Consider the following 16,055-nt stretch of genomic DNA (forward strand, 5'->3'; position numbering starts at 1 on the left):
TGTCATTAAAACCCGCCTGATTTCCAGCCTTTATTTCTTAAGTTTGTATCCAAAGTGCCGTTTGCAAAGCTACATGCTGTGGGACATATTAAGTCTTACTTGTGATCACATGAAGTCTCCCTGCCCATGGCACCCATCAAACCTCTCCTAAAATTCAGAGGACCTTCAGAAATAAGAAATTGTTCATGAGCAGTCTGTGAAGGTTATGACCATTCCCCTGTTAGTTTCCAGCACATGGTCTCAAACGTATCTGGATTCTGGACATCCATGACAGATGGCCGTCCAACCTCTGCTTAAAAACCTCCAATAAAGGAGAGTCCACAGCCTTCTGAGGGAGTCCGATCTACTGTCAAACAGCTCCTACCATTAGAAGGTTCTTCTTGATGTTTAATCAAAATCTCATTTTTTTCATAATGCCAGTCTGCCAGATTTGGTAGAATCAAAATAACGGCAAAGGATTGATCCAGACAGAAACTTGTATAAATGAGTGTGGAGAACATCAGAATAAGAATTATTCTGTTATTATCCTAGCAGAGTTGCACTCTTATCCTTCTGAAGCAAGTGTCATGAATTTTTATAGCAGATAATCATTTTGATCATTTGGGGCTATCCAATCTCTAGAAGAGAAAAATGCATGTAATACAGTATTTCTCATTTCAAGTGTTTTGTGAGTCAGAAATTACTTTGCTCTTTGATCTACTGCGGCTTTGCAAGCTTTGAATAATTGTGTTGAGGAAAGTTGGCAAAGCTAAAGCCATATAATAATAATAATAAGCAGGCTGAAGACTCATCCTAAACATGCATTAATGCGACATGCATTGAGACATTGAGCAAAACTGAACAGAGCTCTCTCTTTCACTTTAGGGCAATCAATTTATGGCACATTTTCCAGCCGTGTTGTATATACATGATGTATTTGCATCATGCTTAGCATGTGTTGGTGGGACCACTGCTATGCTGCCAGAGAACAAATTGCCTTTGACTGAGCTTCCCATCAGTCATGTCCTGCCTTCACATGTGGGCTTAACCCCCTTACAAGAGGAGCATGATGTTCAGAAAGGCTTTATTGTTATCTGTGCAACATGTTCTGGCAAATAATGAGCAACATAAATATAAATGTAAAGTAAGCATAAAATTTGGTGAAGTCCTAGATCACAGGATAATATAGTGCATATTTAAATGTCCTTCATATTCAGCAGTGGATGCTTCCCTTAGCTCCAGTGGATTGTGATGATTGCTGAAGAAAGGGATGCAGTAGAACATTATTTTATGAAATAAAACTGTCTGGAATTGCAGTCTCTACACTGCAAGGACTGGGACCATTGTTGTTGTTTAGTCGTTTAGTCGTGTCCGACTCTTCGTGAGCCCATGGACCAGAGCACGCCAGGCACTCCTGTCTTCCACTGCCTCCCACAGTTTGGTCAAACTCATGCTGGTAGTTTCGAGAACACTGTCCAACCATCTCATCCTCTGTCATCCCCTTCTCCTTGTGCCCACAATCTTTCCCAACATCAGGGTCTTTTCCAGGGAGTCTTCTCTTCTCATGAGGTGGCCAAAGTATTGGAGCCTCAGCTTCACGATCTGTCCTTCCAGTGAGCACTCAGGGCTGATTTCCTTAAGAATGGAAAGTTTATATCAAAATCTGCTTGCGGCTGGCACAGGGATTGGATGGTGTTGGATGGTGTGCATACGGCTGCAGATGGAGGGTGGAGTTGGTGGAAAGCCTCTTTCCTGCCCCACACCAAATGAGCAACGCAATCCAGGCCATTGACTATAGGAGGAAACAAGCACATTCCCAACATCAGGGTCTTTTCCAGGGTGTCTTCTCTTCTCATGTGGTGGCCAAAGTTTTGGAGTCTCAGCTTCAGGATCTGTCCTTCCAGCGAGCACTCAGGGCTGATTTCCTTAAGAATGGATAGGTTTGATCTTCTTGCAGTCCATAGGACTCTCAAGAGTCTCCCCCAGCACCATAATTCAAAAGCATCAATTCTTCGGCGATCAGCCTTCTTTATGGTCCAGCTCTCACTTCCATACATCACTACTGGACTGGACTTGCAGTCTCTACACTGCAAGGACTGGGACCATAGTAGCATAAATTGTGCCCTACAGTTATATGCTGAGCAGCTCTGTAAGGGCTGACTGTTCATTTCATTTTCTTAAGTGCACACACAAAAATTTTCATTAATAATCTGTTGCTTTAGTAATGTAGAGCTTAATATAATGTATTGCATTTAATTTCAGAAATATGACAAAAGGCTTGGATTAAAATGGGGCCAGCATGTTCTTAATGAGCACTGATATTTCATCACCTAGAGCTTTTGTTTTACACCCTGACTTAATTTAATAGTTCATAACATGCCCTTTCTCCTCTAGTGCCAGATATATTGTTATCATTTTGGGATTATCTTTAGCCTTTGTCCTTTATTTTTTTTTTCGTTTTCCTTTTCACCAGATTGTTAAAGTGTGTGTGTGGTTAAGTCTGCAGCCAGAGACCAGGGAGAAACAGAACTCGGACTGCAGCACAAGGGATGGAAGGTTAAATCTTCCCCTCCTCCATATTGCGGTCCCATCAAATCACTTTTCAGAGCTTTTATTCCCCACAGGCTAGAAGTAGCAGATAGTTAACTACAGAACTCTCTCCCACAGGAGGCCAAGTTGGCCACCAACTTGGAAGTTTTGGAGAATGTCAAGATTTTTGAGTGATGCTATGAAATTACGTCACCATAGGTCCTAAGAGCCATCTTCGTACCTCATGATGTCCGGACACTTTTATCCTAAAGTATCTCCTACTATGGTTCATTAACTGTGTTGTGTTCTGATCCATGTATATGATGTACTTTTCATGCCAATAAAGGAGATTGAGCGATTGATTGAACTGTCATCTTTATCTCACAAAAATCCTGTGACCATTACATCTTAGGAACAGAGGCCAAGAGATAAGAAACTGCCCGAGGTTAGGCACTGAATCTTGCAGACACTGATAAAAGTGAATTAATATCCCAGCCTGGTATCCATACTAGAGAGTAAGGTTAATATTTTCTCCCAATGTATCATTGCACCCAAAGGATGGAGAAGGTAGGACATTTATCTCTGCATAACTGAGTGTGAAAGCTGCTTGTGTTTCAGAGTCATTTTATGTATGTTCTATGGATAATTTGATTCTGCTTCAGCCAGAAATTGTTTTAGTAGATTTGATATTTTAAAAAGTAGATTAAGAGCATTAGGCAGAGTGAGGCTTCTGCCTCAGGTGACTTATGTTGGAGGGCCAGGGAGTGGTGGCAAGGCTGTGCTGCAGTAATGAACCCTCTAAGTTAGCCTGGATGCTGTTCACATTGCTAGTGCTGAAGTAAGATTCAACTGCCAGTCTGCTCTACTTACATACGTAGAATGGAGGGTGCCATTTTGTATTTCAGCTCAAGCCACACAATGTTTTGGTCTAGTCCTCAGCAAAGTACATACATACATACATCATGCTCAAGGCAGCTTACAACATGAAAAAATTACATAATTGCAAACGTAATGAAAGTAGTCATAAACAATAAATAAAACATCAAAAAGTATACAACAAAATTAAACAAATTCCACATAAATCATAAGATCTAAAATAAAGATACAAAAATATAAAATCAATAACAGCAATAAGTCCTCCGTCAACAAAACTCCTGAACCAGAGCTTTCCAAACTTTGTGTTGTGACATGTTACTGTGTCGGCTGCAGTGTGTCGATGTGTCGTGCAAATGTTCCCCGCACTCCTCCCAGGACTGGAAAGGGGTTAATTTAATCTCCGGTTTGCTAGTAAAACTAAATTACTGTGTTGTGAAATGATGCATATCTAAAAATTGTATCACCAACATGAAAAGTTTGGAAAGCAGTGCCCTAAATAATTCCAAAGTTGTAATCAAAAAATATTTTGATGGCTCTGTCACACATACAAGCCACTAGAATTTAGGTTTTTATAAAGCAGTGAATACTTCAAGCCACTTTTCTTAACTTCAGTTTGTTGTGTTTCTTTCCAGAAAACTGAAGAATGAGTTACTGGAAGCCAAAAAGAAAGGTGGACGGCGTTACCAGGAAGACGATGGCAGGGTCTGCATTCGGTGTCGAAAGAATTTGGGCCTAATCTTTGATAGAGGGGATCTCTGCCAAGCATGTGGACTCAGAGTTTGCAACAAATGTCGTATTGTGGGAATTGGTGGCAACTGGAAATGCACAGTGTGCGATAAGATTGCGTAAGTTTTGTTCTTGGACACACTTGGATGTCAACTCACATTTTCTGATCTCCAGTTACGATGCCTTTGACAAGCAGTATGAACATCCAGGTGATGGAGGGGCTGGGCTGATAAAGGCATGTGTGATCCTAATTTGAGCTAGAGAGATGCTTAAAGCATCTCCTGCTGAATGAGGGTTGTCTCCTGCTAGTATCTTCACTTGAACCCACCCTCTCCAGCTATTGTTGTTGTTTCAGATGTTTCTGGATTTTAATTCCCATTGTCATTAACCATGTTGACTGGGGCTGATGGGAGTTCCCCACCCCTGCACTAAAGTGTAGTGTGTATGTTTGTTTTGTGCATTGGACTTATTCTGCCACTCTGCTAGGGGGAACGTCATACTTACAGATAGTTTCCACAGCTCAAATGTTATAAAAATTAATTTCAAAACTTAATTGCAGCAAGGTCTTGAAGTGTTTCTCCATGTCTTGATCCAAGTCTCTATCAGCAATACCAATGCTGAGACCTTTTCAACAGGAAGTGAATTTAAGGCAACAGTTACATCCCTTGATTTTCTCCAGAGCTAGTGCCATTAAAGCTAGTACCAATAGTACCTATTTATTTTATTTTAAAGTACTTATTCTGCCCTGGGATATTCCGTCTTCTAGGACATCTAACAGACAAGTAAACACATAAAATGTATGTATTTATCTATTTCATGTGGTACTCTTGTTTCTCATACATGTTAAGGTGATGTGCCTCATAAGTAATAAATTAAAGATTAGACAGTAAAAAAAGACTGTAAAAGCATTAAAGTAACCATGGTTGTTTGCATTCCTAAAAACAACCAACAATTTTAAAGGCCTGGTAAAAGTGTTTATTTATTCAAATATTCATAGACAGCAATTTATATTTTATTTCATCGAAAGGTATTCAGCTAGTACCAACAAGGAGCAATGGCAGCCTCCCTAGACAAGGAGTTATAGCCAAGAGGGGCCCCTTCCTGGTTGCCACTTTCTTCACCTCTGAGGGTTGGGGTACCTGGAGAAGGGCCTCCAGCAATGAGGTTAAGGGCCCACTGCCTGATAGATAGATAATTTATTACGATCAAAGACCAGCTCGCATAACACAATAAAAACAGTGTTCATAAAGATAAAATATGCAATTATGTATATGTATATTATCTTAGCCACACCTACAATTACCCATAGGTACATGTAACATAACTTGCTAACTAGCACTCTGGGCCCCTGTGCAAGATTTCTACTTTTGTAAGCTAGCAGCTCAGGATAGTGCTGATGTGTCTCACAGATGCTTTAATTAGTGACATCCTTTCACCAGTTAGCGATATTTGCTGTCTGCTGTGCTATCCAATGATGTCATCATGCATACTTAATAAAAGGTGTTTTATTTATTTATTGCTTTTTATTACATTTAAATCCCACCTTCCTTCCAGGGAACTCAAGGTGTTGTACATGGCCCTCCCCATACTCATTTTATCCTCACAACAACTCATGGGGTAGGTTAGACTGAGAGATTGCAATTGCTCCAAGGGGAAGCAGTGAGTCTTTGTCTCCCGGGTCCTTATTATTGCTTTAAAGGTTAGCTCGTGCTTCCTTAATAGTTTGCATGTGGAAGTGCCTTTTTGTGCCTAATATCACCATGGAAAGATGAAGAGAGGATTGTTGGTAAATATTGGCTTAAGGAAACTAGCATTTTTAAGGACATTGTGGCCCTGCTGTAGGCCATGGTAGCAATCAGGGAGGTATCTCTTGTAGAAGAGCATAATGGCTGCCCAGGACCATGGAAAAAGATCAAAGCAAATTCAGCACAAATTACATGAGTGTGATGAACAAATTGAGCTGCTTGTTAGGCAGCTCTTGAGAATAAAGAGCTCCCTGAATTTCAGAGCATGCAGCAGTAGAATTATATCACAAAGCACTTTACTAAGCAATGTAGGCTGGGAATTAAATGCAAAATAATGGGTTTGGGGTGGGGAGAATCCCAAGCATCTTTTAACAGAAGAGGGAAAGATGAAAGAGAAAATACTGAGTTTTTCTTAAGGAACAGGTCTCCATTGTACTTTGCATGCATGAAAAATTTAAAATAAGCACTTGTCCTTCTAGAATGCTTTCCCACTTCCAGCACATAATTTCATTTTAGCTGGTGAAGGGCAAAGCGCAGGGTTTTGTTTTTAAGTTAACTGAGTTGCATGGCGATTGTGAAATGTAGCATAAAGACCTAAACACAGCTTCAATTAAACCGCTTATGTCGGAGTTGTATAGGTATACGCTCTTAAAACTCTATTCATGAAGTGTCCTGCATTCAGTAACAGTAGTTTTCAAATGTAAGTTTCTAGCTTTAGAGGAACATTTTCTGTATTGCTCCTAACTATCAGAATCTCAGCACTTTGCCAAAGATCTGCAGCATATTCTAGGGACCAAATTGGACCTTTACTGCTCCTCTGTATGACCTGAGTGGGTTCTAAAGTATATGTCACACTCTCCTCGGCAATGCACTGCAGGGGGAACATGGGAAGCGACCTCACACTGAATCAAACCATGGATCCATCTAGCTCAGTGTTGTCTACACTGACAGACAGTGGCTCTCCAGGATTTCAGACAGATTGGGATTAAACTTGAGGCTTTCTGCATGTAAAGCAGTTTCTCAAGCTATGGCCTTTCCCCAATTTATAAGCCAATCATATCTCAGGTATAGGTGCCTGTCATCACTGTTCTTATCACTGAGAAAGTTGTAAGTTCCTCAGCACTCAGGAGTGATGAACACACATCTAGTTAGGATGCCATATGAATGGTGCTGGTAGATCGGTGAATTCTAAGTCCAGATTTAACACAATTACATAGAAATTAGATCCAGTTAAAAAGCCTTGGATATCCTTCAGCCTCCCCACCCCCAAATGCACAGTATTTTTTCCAGTTCATTTGAGGGAGAGACTGTAGGGAGGTAACCTTGCAAAGGTCTATCTTTGAGAGCCCTTTGATGCTCAGTATAAACCTTCTGCGTGTACATGATTGGGCAGCTCCAGTATTAAAACACACAGAGGTCTGCTGTCGTTTAGTTGGCACAAAGCAATTGTAAGTGGATAGGACAGGTGACCACTAAGTATTTCATATCTAATACATTCACATTATTACTGAAGTTAGAGTACCTCAACATTTGCATTTATTCTACAGTTTTAGCAAGTTGAGTAAATTTTCTAGACCAACAGAAGACAGTGAGTGGAACAGTCAGCCTGAGTTGCCATCAATATAAAGGAGCAGCCTAAAATGTGGGTGGAGGTTTGTGTGCTTGCAAACAAATTAAAATTTGGGTTCTATTCTAGTCGAATGCCTCTCTCTATTTGGTAGAGAGTGCTAATTATACCAGACAGTTGCCACATTCAATAAGACTGTAAGACATAAATAAGGTTTCAGGCAGTAGATTGGAATGGAGCAATGATGATTCAGAATGCAGCTATATAGATTGTGTAATTCTAGTTTTCACAGCTCAAACATTTCTCTTTCTCTGCAGTGTTAAGTTGTTATGATGTTCATGGACATCCTGGATTCTGCAAGTTATTAATCAAAGAATAATATAGGTAGCACAGTTGAGCACCACATGAGAGCAAAGGTTTCAGCCTCTTGGTCAATCCATGAAAGCAAAGAGGTTTCTTTTGATATCATAAGCAGAGGGAAGAGTGATGACACCTTTGCAAAAGGTCCCCTTCTCCCTCTGGTTGAGTACCATTATTAGATCTCATAGAAGTTTCGGGAAATGAGATGAAGTGCTCCTTTATTTGTCCTATATAAGAGTCTCTAGTAAGGGCACCGAGTGGGGAGGGGGTCCCTTTTCAAAGGATAAAGAGACTTTATTTTTGCTCCCCGGGGCAGCACTCGGGAATGGAACTATCTTTGTTCAGTAGTGTCTACAGCTGGTGAATGAATTGTAGCTTGGGCCCTTACTAAAAGTGATGGACCTGAGCATACCTTGAAACTGCAAACCTCTTCTAGTTTCTTGTGTATGTTGAACCCATTCTGAGTGGGATTGTGCTCTCATAGAGGAAAAACAAAAGAAAAGCAGGTTTTCAGTTGAAGAGGTGCCTTGAAAAGCTGTGTAGGAGTTGTGAAATGAGGACTGCTTTTTAAAAGGTTTGCGTTTCTGTGCCTTACATAGTTCAGAATAAGGCACTGACTGTACCCTGAAGCAAAAACTCCATCCTGACAACATTTGCCAAGGTGTCATGGAAGCTGCCTAATAGAACAGTTTGCTTGCCATTTGCTTGTGCAGAACGGGCAGCAGTTATACCTGAAAATGCCTCGTATCCAGAATGAAACCTGAGCACACCTGATCTCCTGGCTGCTAGTCTGTTATGGTTGGACTACAAAGGCTGCTACATTCCCAGGACAATCAACATCCTGGAGATTAATAGTTTTGATAAGATCGTTTGTTAGCAACTTTACTCAGGTGTCTAAACATTGGTTATCAAAGGGAATTGAAGTTTCGGAACACTGCTCTGTGGTTCAACTGAAAAGGTTTCTTTGCAGAACAAAAGTAAGCAGAAGGAAATGGAAACGTTCAAAGGGTAGTAAGAACAGTTTTCAGAATACCGTAGCTTCTTGTATTCTACCTGTGTCTATCTTGATATCAAAGGGCTTGTTTTTATTCTCTGTTAGCTTAACCTTCCCTAGGCAGGGCAATACCCTTGACTTTTGAACCTATTTGTGTATATCTTTTGTTTTAAATTAATGCAGTACCTGTGACTAATATCATTCAATCCTGGAACTGAACAACAATGCTCCCTGCCAGACAGAATTGGTGTTAGAGATTGTATCATTGGGCAACTGCTGAGGCCCCCACACATGTAGGGACTCCACTTCCAGCCCTGTCACTGCGACTTGTCCTTGCTGATAAATCATGTTCACCTGTCCTCTCTGAGCATGCAAACAATGACTAGAGTCAGAAGATTGCAGCATCCTCCAAATTGCCTTGCCCATGCCTTCTGGGAGGTTGTGTGGATTGGGCCTAGAGGAAGAAGACAAGCACAGTGGTGGCTGTGGCAAGGTCTAATGTCATATTTGTATAAATCTTCATAGAGGTTTAATTCTGTCCTCAACAAAATTTGAGAAGGTGGTGGGAACTGAATTGGGACTTAGAAACTGAAGAAGAGGCATGGAACAGACTGTGAACAATAATGCTATACAAATCCTTATTGGCAACAGCCAGAGAATGAGCCTTTAAAATTTTGCTTGGCTGGAACTTAACACCTAGATGCCTAGCCTATATAAAACTGAACTGTTCTCTTAGGTTTGCGTTTTGTTAACTTGGCTCTTTTTGTGCTTTTCCTTCTTCTTTTTTAGTTCATCATTTATCTATAAGGGATCACATGTTGTGGAAATGTGTATACATTATTAAAAGGAGATTAAATATGAGCTCTAATTCTGGTTCCTCTGCCTGTTTTCTAGCCAATAGATTTCTAAATGTTCGGCTAAATATACTTTGAGATGTTACCCTTGTCTGACCTTATCATGCAGGCCCAGCTCCTTATTTAATTTTCTGCTAATGTTTTCTAAAGCAATGTATATTTCTTGAGTGGATGGAGTTAATCAGAGTACTTGTTTACATTGATTGGATCAGATTGTGCCATTTTCCTTTCTCTTCTCTTTCAGGCAGCTTAGGATAGTTACAGGTGAATGGTTTTTTGAAGAGAGAGCAAAGCGCTTCAAACAATCCACTCTCCTTGGAAGTGACGTCGTTAGAAGGTCTATCCAACGCAAAGCCCCAGGTAAAAATAACAGGAGGGAAATGTGTTTGTGCTTCCTATGTACAGCTAAAGCCTTGTTGTTCCCCTAATTGATGGTTATAGTCTTAGTGCTGCATAATGAGCTGGTGCTTGCTGACGCCTTTTTAGTATTGAAACTTTTTTTAATACAATGGAAACCCCTTGGTCCCTTATCCAAGAGACTACTCTGGCCCACACCTACTTTGTTTTAGCAGCACTAGAACATAAAAGACTCCCACACTACTCAGTCAAAAATATTTATATGCCACAATCCTGTCCTACTGAAACCAGTGAGTTGTGTGCATCTGGGCTCAGGATTGCTGCCATGGCTTACAGCAAAGTATAGACCCTCTCATCATATGCCACACTTGCAGGGGTTTTTCCTTTTCATGCCTGTGCACATGGGTTCCATGTGCAAGCACAGGATTTCCTCTTGTAGCAGAGAATCTTGCCTCCAGCTCATTATAGTATTCAGACTCAGAGTTCTCAAGAGCTTTCCTTTATACACTGAACTATGTATAATACTGTAAGGAGGATTATCATGCCATTGGACAGCTTTCACCTGCCTGTTATTTCCCAGCTTTTTTGAACTACAACTAGACAGCTGGAGGGCACTAGGTTGGTGAAAGCTGGCATAGAGGTGTAATGCAGCTAATTCTGCATGCATACATTATGAATGATACAAGATGGGATTGTCATAATGCATGCTGGTGGCCCTGCTAGGTGTGTAATACACTCTAGTCTGAACAGTTGCAATTCTCGTAGTTCTGTTCTATAGAAAACACAGTTGTTGCAAGGTGTGTGTGTGTGTGTGTGTTCAGCTTTGTAATGAGTGTAATGCTTTCTATTTTTTGAATGTCTAAAATCTTGGTAATATGTCTACTAGGGTATATTGAATTCCCCTAGTAGAAGTTATTTATTTAACAAACTGTATATACTGCTTGATTCTAAGAAAACCTTTAAGGCATACCGTATTTTTCGCCCCATAAGACGCACTTTTTCCCCTCCAAAAATGAAGGGGAAATCGGGGTGCGTCTTATAGGGCGAATGCCTGCAAGCCTCGCGCGCCCGGCAGGAGGTCCCACTGGATGCGCGAGGCCTGGGGCGGCAGCCTGTCGCCCGAAGCACGGGGAGCCCTCTGGAGGGCTCCCCCTGCTTCGTGCCAGTGTCTGCAAGCCTCGCGCACCCGGCAGGAGGTCCCACCGGGTGCGCGAGGCTTGGGGCGGCAGCGGACTGCTTGCGCGCACCTAGAAGCTTGGGGCGTGCTGAGGTCAGCGCGCCCCAAGCTTCTGCATGCCGGCAAGCAGTCCGCTGCCGCCCCAAGCCTCCGGCACCCGGCAGGAGGTCCCGCCGGGTGCGCAAGGCTTGGGGCGGCAGCGGACTGCTTGCGCGCACCTAGAAGCTTGGGGCGTGCTGAGGTCAGCGCGCCCCAAGCTTCTGCATGCCGGCAAGCAGTCCACTGCCGCCCCAAGCCTCGTGCACCCGGCGGGACCTCCTGCCGGGTGCGGGAGGCTTGGGGCGGCAGCGGACTGCTTGCCGGCATGCAGAAGCTTGGGGCGCGCTGACCTCAGCACGCCCCAAGCTTCTGGATTAGCGCAGGGGTCCGCTAGCCCTGGGAGAGGTGCCCGGCTCTCCCACGCTAGCGGAGACCTTGCCGGCACGCAGAAGCTTGGGGCGCGCTGAGCTCCGCACGCCCCAAGCTCCTGGTGTAGCGCAGCGCACCTGGGGGGAAAATAAAATTTTTTTCCTTTATTTCCCCCCCTAAAATCTAGGTGCGTCTTATGAGCCGGTGCGTCTTATGGGGCGAAAAATACGGTACTTACTACCTATCAGAGGGACGCGGGTGGCGTTGTGGGTTAAACCACAGAGACTAGGACTTGCTGATCAGAAGGTTGGCAGTTTGAATCCCTGCGATGGGGTGAGCTCCCGTTGCTCGGTCCCTGCTCTTGCCAACCTAGCAGTTCGAAAGCACATCAAAGTGCAAGTAGATAAATAGGTACCGCTCTGGCGGGAAGGTAAACGGCATTTCCGTGCGCTGCTCTGGTTCGCCAGAAGTAGCTTAGTCATGCTGGCCACATGACCTGGAAGCTGTACGCCGGCTCCCTCAGCCAATAAAGCGAGATGAGCGCTGCAACCCCAGAGTCGGTCACGACTGGACCTAATGGTCAGGGGTCCCTTTCCCTTACTACCTATCAGAGATGTGGTAGCATCTACATTAGCAGGAGGTTGAACTGGACGACCTCTGAAGTACCTTCTGTGACCTACTGATTCTGTGACCAGTTTCTTCTTCTTCTTTTAAGTTCTCTTGTTCTCTGGTTCTCTTGTTCATGTCAATTTTTTTTAAAAAATCTGCTATTCCTGTTTGTGTTTTCCTTCCTGCTGTGTGATTTCTACCACCCCTCTCGTTATTTGCTCATGTTAGTTGCATGGGCACTTTGTTTGAAACAAAGTGGTGAGATAAAAAAAGATTAGAAGATAGGGAAGTAGTCAGTGAGTGAGAACAAAACTCTGGATTTATGGGCCATTGGCCTTATCCATATGCTCTTACGTTCTTCAGTTGTGGATGCTTCTGTACTTGGAGACCATGTTCAAATGAATGGTGTGTTGGTGTTGCACTTCGGACAGCTGGTTTAAAATTCTTGTCAAATCACTGGGAAACTTGCTTTTGATCCCCTTTATTATTTTTAAAGTGCCTTTTTTCTTTTTAAGATCCTTCCTCTGAAGCTACAGGAGGAAAACTCAAAGATCAGTCTCCAGAGAGTTCAGAGGAGACTTCAAAGCAAGATGTGCTTGCTTCCTTTTCAAGTGGGGCAAAGTCAGTCTTCAGTGGGCACAGAAATATTGGGTAAGGCAACAGTTTATAATCTGAATGCTGAAGTGGATTTCTGTTTAGTGGATTTCTGTTTAGATTCACTCCAGAGCATTCCATCATTTGGACCCAATGATTGAGACCTTTTTCTTCCAGCAAGGATTTTTTGTTTGCTTCATTTATATTTGAAACATTTAAAGGATGTGTGGTTCCTAACTGGATTCTCCTTTGATAAGAGATTTTGAAGCAGCCTATGGAGGGGCTGCCTTTTGTGTGGTGTTTCTGGCTTCCTCAGATAACTTTCTTGGCGTTCAGACAAAATGTTTATTCCATCTTCCTGACTAGAACCACAAGGTGGTGTTTGCTATGCATCGTAAAAGGGGCTTCCCCCTCTTCCTCAAAATAACAGAACTTGGGGTTAGTCCGTGAAACTAATTGACAGGAAATTGATAACCACCCAATGGAAGTACTTCTTCACACAGTGTGTGGTAAATTTGAGGGGTACACTGCCATGAGCTACAGTGGTGGCCTCTAGCTTAAAGGAACTTAGAGAGATTCAAGATGGCTGTATGCCAGATCCTTGTTCAGAGGTAGCATAACTCTGAATGCTGGTTGCTAGGGAACTGTGTCCTGCTTCTTGGCTTCCCAGGGGCATTTGGTCGGTCACTGTGGGAGACAGGATGCTGAACTAGATAGGCCCTTAGCCTGATGCAGCAGGGTTCTTCTTATGTCCTTAAAATATTGAAGATCCAGTCATGTCCTAATGACAACACTGCATCCACTTGCCTTCTTTTCTGCTACTGCTAAGAAATGTGTGCAACAGCAAATGGGGCACTGGCACAAGAAACAGACGGTGCAAATTTGGGTTGTGTGTGAGTGTCTCTTTGCACCATGTAGTGTTTATTGCAAAATAAAAATAAAAATGGAAAGGCCTTAATATTTAACAGGTCTGATATATATAAATATTTTTATGAGTGAATGGGAACCCTTACAGTCCCTTCTCAAAGCCAAAACATAATGCAAGACACAGGGTAATAACTGCTGTTTCCTTCTTAGTTTTGTACAGTTGAAGCACACAAATTCCCGAGGTTCTGCTTTTGGGGATAAAGGCCAAGCCCAGTAGAGTGTAAATATTAAAAGATGCAATACTTTTTGAAGAATTGCAACACTTTAGAAAAATTACTTGTCTTTCATGTTATCTCTATTGTATCAGAAAATCGCACAATGCTACACTTTAGATATTCTTTCATAAACACACACCTTTGTCACAATATCTAAACTTGTTGCTTTTGAATCTTGATGTGAAACATAATGCAACAAGCTTACATGAAAATATACCATGGTGTACAGTTCTCATGAGCATTTTAAACAGAAAAAAGGAAAATTTATGTATAATTGCTATATGGGTCCTGTATTTTGATTGATGTCTCCCTGGTTGCCTTGACCTTTCTATTGAACAGAGCTTTATTCAAGGCTAAAGGAGAAATCGCAGTTATGAAGGCAGAAGATGGAAGAAGCACCAGCTCAGATGTTGATGTCCAGAGTATAAATAGTGCTGATAGGTAAGAGAAATGGTATGACCTTTGTACGGTTGAACTTAATTTCTCCACTGGCTTCAGAAACTGATACAGATATTGAAATTACTGTAGTCCTTCTTTCTTCTTCTTTTTGCTGAAACCACTCTGACTTAAGGTTCTCTGATGCTCATTTTCTACATGCACACATTTTTCTGGCAAGTTGTAAAGCAAGGTGTGATCTTGTGTCAATTTTGTTTGCTGGTGGTTAGAGGGGGAGCTGGTACTGAGCCCTAGTAGTCAATCGGCTGCACTCATCATCCCCAGCCAGCTCAGCCAGCAGCCAAGGATGATGGGAGTTGTAGTAGAACAACATCTGGGGACCCAAGTTTGAAGAACATGGCACTAAAGAATACAAGCTGTCATTGTAAATGATCCTGTTTGCTATCTCACTACTTCCTTAAGAAGTCTTTATGGGGTAGGTGGGGGAGTTGATGGTTGTTCACAGCAGTAAATTAGAATGTGATATGGCATAATCAGCCAAGCAAAAATGTAATTTGGGTGTCATTTCTAGTACATGAATGGAATTACAAAAAATAGCAGAAAGGTTGCTTAGACAGTGAAGTGATGTGTTTTTAAGTTAAAATGTCAGTTGCATTTAAAAGTAAAGTTATTCTATTATACAGCTTTTTATTCAATTTCCTGGCAAATGAGGATGGATTCCTTGATGAATACCAAATTTAAAATTCCCATTGCTGAATTTTGAAAATATACTGGCTTTCTCAAACCTTAGTATTATTGAATGGAAGGATAGTAGTGTTCTGAGATGTGCGTGTTTTGAAATGTCACAAAAATCAAATTGGCGAAGCATTGGAATGCAGTTCAGGTCAGGAATCAACAGCTTGAGACAAATAAGGCAAATTGGAGCACTGCTGCTCTTGAGCAGACAGGGCAGACAGATGGAGGTATTTAGAGCAGCTGAACAGTGTGGTGAAATCTCAAATGTCTGTGGAATGGCAAGTGTCCCTGGAGCATTGAACAATGTCAGAACCATCATGCCACACCATGTGGCCAACATGCCAGACTGCTGCACCATGGGCATGTTCCATTGAAGGCCTGTTTATCAGCTGTAACTAACTCCAAGTGTCCAAAAGAGTAGAACTGCATGTTGCAGATAGATTGTGTGTGACAAAAATGCAATAGCTGCTTTCCCCCTAGGAAGAGCAATTATGGAGCAGGCTTTTGGAGCAGAGAAGCTATGAAGGAGGAAGGACAAGGGTGCTTAACACTTCTTCCGTGGGCCTCTTCTCCACTCCAGATCCACATGCACAGAGCTAATTGTCAGTTGTAAAAACAGCTGATGGGGGCAAAAGTTCAAGTGCCTCTTTCGCCTGGGGTCTTCTGTTCCAAACAGAAGGGAACAGGGAACAGGAGGCCACTTACATTCCCCTACTTGTGACATACGCAATACCAGGGATCAGCAAACTTTTTCAGCAGGGGGCCGGTCCACTGTCTCTCAGACCTTGTGGGGTGCCGGACTATATTCCTATGCCCCACAAATAACCCAGAGATGCATTTTAAATAAAAGCACACATTCTACTCGTGTAAAAACACGCTGATTCCCGGACCGTCCGCAGGCCGGATTTAGAAGGCGATTGGGCCAGATCCGGCCTCCGGGCCTTAGTTTGCCTACCCATGCACAATACATTTCTTTCTATGGGTGAGAGCAACCAGTCTCACCCTGA

The 16,055-nt window shown here is 42.4% G+C and overlaps 1 protein-coding gene across 6 annotated transcripts in view; it reads left to right on the forward strand.

Annotated features, from left to right (window-relative positions):
- Positions 1 to 16,055, forward strand: part of SYTL5 (synaptotagmin like 5) — a 68,268-nt gene that overhangs the window by 28,087 nt on the left and 24,126 nt on the right. For all 6 annotated transcript variants that reach the window (XM_083498375.1, XM_083498371.1, XM_083498373.1 and 3 more), the window contains exons 3-6: positions 4,017 to 4,229; positions 9,875 to 9,990; positions 12,697 to 12,832; positions 14,257 to 14,358. In XM_083498375.1, the coding sequence (XP_083354501.1) occupies positions 4,017 to 4,229; positions 9,875 to 9,990; positions 12,697 to 12,832; positions 14,257 to 14,358 (567 nt within the window). The remainder of the gene's footprint in view (positions 1 to 4,016; positions 4,230 to 9,874; positions 9,991 to 12,696; positions 12,833 to 14,256; positions 14,359 to 16,055) is intronic.

Source organism: Podarcis liolepis, assembly GCF_965112155.1.
Source record: "Podarcis liolepis genome assembly, chromosome: 4".
NCBI lineage: Eukaryota > Metazoa > Chordata > Lepidosauria > Squamata > Lacertidae > Podarcis > Podarcis liolepis.